Source organism: Olea europaea, chromosome 8, assembly GCF_002742605.1.
Source record: "Olea europaea var. sylvestris chromosome 8, O_europaea_v1, whole genome shotgun sequence".
In the NCBI taxonomy this organism is placed as follows: domain Eukaryota; kingdom Viridiplantae; phylum Streptophyta; class Magnoliopsida; order Lamiales; family Oleaceae; genus Olea; species Olea europaea.
In genome coordinates this window covers 15,064,823-15,071,864 of record NC_036244.1, presented here as the reverse complement: position 1 = coordinate 15,071,864, position 7,042 = coordinate 15,064,823, and the positions used below count along the sequence as shown (strand labels likewise).

The 7,042-nt window shown below is 35.9% G+C and overlaps 2 protein-coding genes across 3 annotated transcripts in view; one reads left to right on the top strand and one right to left on the bottom strand.

Moving 5' to 3' along the window:
- The first annotated feature begins 402 nt into the window (after nt 1-402).
- LOC111398928 lies at nt 403-6,148 on the top strand. 2 transcript variants are annotated; one of them, XM_023026091.1, is made up of 5 exons: nt 403-662; nt 2,061-3,740; nt 4,415-4,537; nt 4,660-4,809; nt 5,222-6,148. In XM_023026091.1, exons 2-5 carry the CDS (start codon nt 2,067-2,069, stop codon nt 5,369-5,371), a joined length of 2,097 nt encoding a protein of 698 aa, XP_022881859.1. In that variant the 5' UTR covers nt 403-662; nt 2,061-2,066; the 3' UTR covers nt 5,372-6,148. The 2 variants fall into 2 exon arrangements, with proteins under 2 accessions (XP_022881859.1, XP_022881860.1); XM_023026092.1 differs by having other exon boundaries at nt 404-662; nt 5,751-6,148.
- Nucleotides 6,149-6,583: 435 nt separating this feature from the next.
- Nucleotides 6,584-7,042, bottom strand: part of LOC111398339 (cytochrome P450 CYP749A22-like) — a 2,144-nt gene continuing 1,685 nt past the window's right edge. Inside the window, exon 3 of the mRNA XM_023025256.1 lies at nt 6,584-6,678. Coding sequence (XP_022881024.1) covers nt 6,584-6,678 — 95 coding nt within the window. The remainder of the gene's footprint in view (nt 6,679-7,042) is intronic.

Below are 7,042 nucleotides of genomic sequence, written 5' to 3'. Positions count from 1 at the left end.
CCCTTATTTAAGCCCCATTCTTTTTATAAGATTGAATTTTTGAATAATGTATTGATGAAAAATGTGTGATTAAAAAATAAAGAAATGTTTTGAATTTGCTTATAATATTATTATATTGAAAAATGTGTGATTAAAATAATATCAAAATACTGTATAAAAATATATTTATTTTATTTTTATTTTTTCAAAAAATGAGCTCAAACAAGGGTAAAATTTTTAAAGGTCGTCAAAGAGTGTATAATCATCCTTCAATATACTTTCACTAATGCTCAGTGTACAGAATTTGGGTCACAGAAGTTTCACAAGGCTCTTACTGTGTAAGGGCCCCACATGTATTATTAAAAAATAACGTGGACTCCACGTGTGTCTATTTTGGAAAAGGCCTGTAAATTGGCCGTGAAGCACAACTCATATACTTTTCTGGTGTACTCCGAAGCATGCTTTACAAACCTCACAACGACTAATTAATTATTTTCCTTTTTGATAAATTTCTCCGCAAAAACAGGACTCTCTCTTTCTCTCTGTCTGACTGTGTGAAAGTTCCACGTTTGGGTGTTTAAATTTTTGAATTTCCACTCGAAATCCCCTACCCCAATTCCATTGGATTTCCTTCCCACGGCCGACCTTATTGTTTAGAACCCAAACGCTGTCCTTCTCGGCAGGTAAATTTCTAACTTTTCTGATTTACAATTTATGTGCTACGTGTGATTGTTATGATTCAATTAGGGTTCACGATTGAATTTTTTTCCCCTCATAATTTTAATTGGAAAAGAGTTTTAGGAACTTGTTTTGTTGAATATTTCTCGGTTCATTACGGTTCAGTGGTTTCCTCGTTTTATTGTTAATTGAAGGTTTTCATGGGTTGTCTGAACCGTTTTTCTTTTTAATTTAATTCTCTTTAGGCATAATAAAGGTCAGGGATTTTTCATTGTACTTATCGTTTTACTGATGAAGACTCTTTGGAATAGGTAAAAAAAAAGAAAAGCAAAATGAATTAAATGAATTGATTATTTATTTGAAAATTAGTGAACCTGATTAGTTCATTACTGATCAACTTTAGAGGTGCTAATTTCAAATGTTAATTGTGCAATTCAATTGCAGTACTTTGTTAGTGAACAAGACTTTTAATGGTGTATTCTGATACTAAATATGCATATTGATGTGGCAGTTATATATTTGGACAACGGAGTGCAATTCCATGAATTTGAAACAATGAATTTTTTTTGATGTGTTGATATCGCAGTCCTTGCTTTATTTAACCATGTGCAAACAATTACAGAATTTAGGTTTAACCGATACCACTTATTGTTCCATTATATATCCAGTAGGTAAACGGGTTTTTTGACTACTTTCCTGAGTGAAAGGCTGTGGAGGCTTTACTTTCATTTAGTAAATGTAAAAGCTCGTAGAAAAAGGTTCTGTTAAAATTCTGGATCCCACTATGGTCCAGGAATTTATTTAGTTTCTTGTTCATAAGATGTTTCATGGTCTATCTGCACTGTTCTTCCTGGTTTGTTCAAAAGTTTTGGGAAACGAACGGATGAAATGAGGAATTTTCAACTGCAGTTATAAATTTTACTAATTATAAACGGTTTGGTTGCAATTACAACACAAGAAGAAAAAGTGGAAATAGGAAATAAGTTCCAGTTGTGTGGGCTAACAATTGCAGAATTCAGGTTTGAATTTCGATGGGGGTACCTTGTTATGTGATCTTGGTTCCATTGCATAACTAGGTAATGATTATTTGCACATGTGAAAGCTGTGAAGGTTTTAGACTCTCTGGAAAGGAATTCTATTGTGTGCTTGCACCTTTTTCAATTTTTTTTGGTTCTTCATGAATGTATGTAGCCACTGTGGTCCAGGTTTAAGTACATCTTGCATTTCTCCTTTCTTAAAGATGTAAGCATGGTGGAAACTTTGTATTCATGTATGTGGGTTATGAACATGGGCAATTAGGTATGCTGTTATTGCTGCCTGTAATCATGTATTTGCAACATTTGGAATGGATTATTTTTTGTTTCTCTCTTAAATAACTAGCTAATTGACCGTTGTCCATTCAGTGGCAAATGAGGGGGATATCCATAAGTCACTCTCATCCCAGACCCTGCTCTGGGAAGAAAACATCAAGAAAGGACAGGAATAATGGGGAAGCTGATAATGTCATTCTCATCGATGTAGATCCTGATCATTTCGACAATGTTATTATCATTGATGTCCCTGAATCTTTGCCTAAGAAATCCCGAGGTTCAAGCTTGCTCAGGAAAGACAAAAAGTGGCCATTTGTTATATGTATTGATGATGATGAAAGCACAGATGACAACTGTTCTGGTATTGGTGTAAATGCCAATGGTAGTTTCTCTAATAGTGCCACCTGTAGCAAGAAGTCTTGCTTTGCCTCCAAAGAGTTTGAAAATGCTGCAGATTCTGCTGGTGAAGAATGCCAGTTTGTTCCAGGAAATGCGACTCCAGTTAGGTTATCAAAATGCAAGCGCACCTACTCTGGAAAAGCTTCCACTAGAAACGGCTATGGTCCAAGTGTCAATTCAGAAGGTGATTTATCTGGTAAAGATTCTCCGGATTGTGTGATAATGGAAGATTCTTCTGGAGAGCTTCAAAAACAGTGGGAAAAGGCTTTCTTCAGGAGAAAAAAAGATAAGTGTAATGGTATATATGATGCTAAAGGCTGTGATGATACTTCAAGGGCTTCCAATGAAAATCACCACCAGAATGTTACACAGGAAATCAAGAGCAGAAAATATGAGGAAGCCCCATTTTGTTCTAGTACTAGCAAATCCAGTGAAGAAAATGAAGCTTCATCTCCTTTTGTTACAAAAGAGGATGACAATTTCAGCAGCACATTTTTTAAGGATCCTACCCCTGATGATATTTCTTTGCAGTCAGTGCTGAAAACACACATGCAGTATAATCAGCCTGCTAGTAATGAGAGATCACATTCTGGGGCTGAATATTCTCCTTTCAACTTTACTGAGCAGCAGGCTTCCCAACATTATGATTTAGGTAGTTCCAGCTGTCACAAGAAGCAAAACCAGCACTCTCCTCTGTCTCATTTTCCTTGTCATGGACATGGAACTAAGCAAGTTAATCATACAACTTCTCTTGAAGATGATGAGGAATTCATGCGCAAGCATCAAAATTCATTTGAAACTAATATTGATCATGACAGATCTACTGTAAGGGCCAGAGCTGAGAAGTTTCAAGAGAAAGTTACTGTTAGTGATAAGGATATTGAGCATTCACAAACCTGTGAACCAGGTGCAACTAGCAGTGTCAAGGAAAAGGAGAACTTAATGTCTGAAAATTCTTCATTTGTGCACTTTTCTTCACTGAATGATCAAGTTAAAGATGACGCTACTAGAGTTGGACCTGTCTCTGAAGAAGCCTTCTTCTGTAAAAACTCCTCTCTTGATCCAAAAAATGTAATTGACAATAGCAAGTTGGTTCCAGAGATGCCATCATCCTGCAATAGGCATCTTAATGAAACACAAGCTAGAGAGGATGATTCTTGTTTGGACGAGGCTGCAGAAAAGCTCATTGAACCTGTATCAAACAGTCTTAGGGTGGTTGAAAGAGATTATTCACAACATACCCGACATGGAGAAAATTCGCAAGGTGTTGAGACTTGTATCATTAATGAACGAGAAAAGCTTAAGGAAACAGATGAATACAAAAGAGCAATAGAAGAAGAGTGGGCTTCTCGGCATCGAGCATTACAAATTCAGGTTTGTTACAATTACTGTTATATTTTCTTCAGTTATGCTGCATATTGGTTATTTTTCTTCGTTCGTTATGTTTTGGTGAGAATTTTTGGGGATTACTTTGCATTATTTAATGCTGTTTTAGCTTTCTATAAAATTGCTAGGCTTCTGGGATTCTTTTAAAGTTCAAAGTCAACTTTTTGATGGTAGGTATTACTTAAATTAATGAGCATATCTAACATTGATAAAGAAAAATAGAAAATCCAACTTCTGTGACCAATTACGGCAATAAAAATCCAAATCTAGTGGCCAATGGAGATGACAATTATCGACATATATAATATAAATTTTAGAGTTAATAAGTGAAGTTTTTGAGGCCTACTTACTAATGGTGGTGGAATTTAGTTACAATTCTTGATTCTCTCTTTTGTATGCTCTTCTGAATGATGTTTTTATTTTGCAATTTTTTTGAGTTCTGTATTCATCTAAAGCTTTGTACTTTTCATTTCAACTGAAGTATTTTCTACTTGAATTTCCCAAAATAATGGGGAAATTACCTTTAGTGGGTTCCTGTTCATAGCCCAGAATCAGGACAGCCATCAATCTGCTTCAGTTTAAGCACAGTTTATTTATGGGTTTAATGCTATCTCCAGTCAACAAATAGTTTGCATATGATGTGCCTGTTTGTTTCTTTAAAGGCTGAAGAAGCACAACACTTGAGGCAATTGCGGAAGAGACAAAAAGCTGAAAGCATGCGTTTGTTGGACATGGAAAGAAGACAAAAGCTGCGGGTGGAAGAAATACGTGAGACTCAAAAGAAGGTTTCTAAAACTCTTTTTCTTATACTTGATCCATTCATTTGTTAGTTTCTGAAGGTATCTTCACTAGTTACTATACCTTGAAATTTTGTATGATGTGGGTTATTCATTTTTTAACTATTAAGGATGAGGAAAATATGAACTTGAAGGAGGCAATTCGTACCGAGGTCAGAACACAACTTAAGAAATTGGAAACCATGTGCCATGATATGGCTTCTCTGTTGCATTACTTAGGAATCAAGATGGCTAGTTGGCCTCATCCATCACCACATGAGGTTGGTAATACTTCCACTTTAAAGTAGATATTTTCGTGGTCGGGTTGTATTATGGGTCTTTAGTTCCTTTTATGAGCATGTATTTTTTTGATAAATATATATTATGTCTATTTTCCTTCAATTGCAACAACTAGACCAGTCGCTGGTCACCTCATGTCTGAAAATGTTAGGTCACTCTTTCATTCTTGGCTTACTGTATCTGTGTTTTTCTCTATATATGATTTTTTCAAATTCCTTTGTTTTGTTTCTTTGTTTGATGTTCAACAAGTTTGTGTCTTCTGTGGGTTCTACCCCTAAGATTGAGTTCTTGTGGTGTCATATGTATGACTGAACATTCTATAATTGGTAGTTCACTGTGGTACTAATTTGTTTTGGTGTGACAATTTTTTGGTGTCATTCTTCTACTGTGTAGAACTTGCATTGGATTGGGCTTGAAGAACTGCTGTTCTTGAGTGTTCAGTGGCTTTCACATTCAAACAATATCTTCATCCTTGCTAAAAGCAAACAGCATGTCCATGGATCTTATGGGAAGTTCACAAAATATTTACGCAGCTGTGTTTAAACAGTTTGAATCTATTATCCTCGCTGATGAAACCTCACAATTATAAAAAGTTCATACGTGCATATTCTGTTGTGAGCACTTGGCACGCAATAGAGTTGCAAATTTGTGGGTGGCTATTTTAGCTGATACTGTACTCAAGTTATCTGCATCATTTACAGGGTTTTGTTGACTCATTCAATGAAATTAGGATTCATCACCAACGAAAAGATTCCCATACATGCAATTGCACGACTTTAAGCAGTTTGTTTAACAACAATGTTTCTCCTTGTGGTTTTATTGTCTTCACATTTGTATTATGTTCTGTTTATATTTCTGTCCATGTTAAGTAGACTATCATTTTTCTTTTAAAGTGATTAGTGAAAATTCATTACATTTTCAGGTACAAATAGCTTATAAACGGGCCTTGCTTACCTTTCACCCTGATCGAGCCTTGGGATCTGACATTCGTCAGCAGGTGGAAGCTGAGGAGAAATTTAAGCTTATCAACCGCCTGAAGGATAAATTTTCAGCTTCTGCACGACAATAATGTTGTGTATTCACACTGTTATGGGGTTGAGCTATTTGGCTAATGTGCTGCCAATGCTTTGGGTGCTTCATACAGAACCCATTTTGGACAGGTGGGCTGTTCTTCGAGACGTGAGCAAATCTTGATGATAGAAATAATTATATCTGACCAAAATATGTAGTTTTGAAGCAAATTATGATCTTTCATTTCATTTCATTTTTTTGTAATGATAATTTTTTAATAACTTGATGTTCACAAAATATGTTGCTTTATTTTTGTTGGATCATGCTTAGAATATCTGGATTGAACTGGATGTAACATGATTTGCACTCCATGTTGATGGCGTAGTGTGATAATCAAAAGAAGAGAGTGAACATAATTTGGTGACGGTGTGAACTTGTAACGCTGAAGGATCATCGAGATTGCAATTTTCACTTAAATTGTATTGTAATTTAGGCTGACGCGCATTTGGGGTCCAGAACTGAATCGGACTAATACTATGGGGTTATTCTTTGTTGCTTTAGCCACACCTTCTGCATCTCTCTGGCTTGAGAAGGTGAGCATTTTCTCCCCATATTTCAGTATTTCTGTGGAGTGCCAGAGTTGGAATATGCAACTCCATGTTCCCTGGAAATTCGTACTTCCCCAGTTGGGCTTTGCTTTTCAATCTTACGAGACTTTCAGCTGGGCAGTACAGTCTTAGGGCTTCATTGATGATCATTGTTACCTAAACATATAACGAGAGAGAGGAGGCATGTGATTGAAGTAGCGAAGTATAGGAGATGTTCGTCTATATCTAACTCTGTATATTAAATGAGCCGTTATGGCATGTTCGGTGCAGAAACATAAGTACTGGACATTGAGCAATATAAAGAAGTTCAATCTTATTAAGTGCACATTTCTAGTGTTCAATCCCAGTTCAATCACGATAAGAAGTCCAATCTTAACATGGTATCAAATATTGAACGATGGTATACATGGCAACATTTCATTGGATTTTGGGCTAAAACATAGTTAAATAGCCAATCATGGGTTGCCATCTCAGCAATTGCAAAATCTCTTGTGCATTTCTCCTATACAAAGGGTGAAATCCTTAAATATTTAAATGTTATACTTGCAGTCTTCATTCTGGCAAGGCATTCTGATGTTGGATTTTCTCTTCCAAA

Bases quoted from the DNA above. Each gene is read 5' to 3' on its own strand.
- LOC111398928 (XM_023026091.1), top strand. From the start codon at position 2,067: ATGAGGGGGATATCCATAAGTCACTCTCATCCCAGACCCTGCTCTGGG. The intron at 3,741-4,414 runs GTTTGTTACAAT...GTTTCTTTAAAG, and splicing joins ATCGAGCATTACAAATTCAG to GCTGAAGAAGCACAACACTT. The intron at 4,810-5,221 runs GTTGGTAATACT...TCTACTGTGTAG, and splicing joins CTCATCCATCACCACATGAG to AACTTGCATTGGATTGGGCT.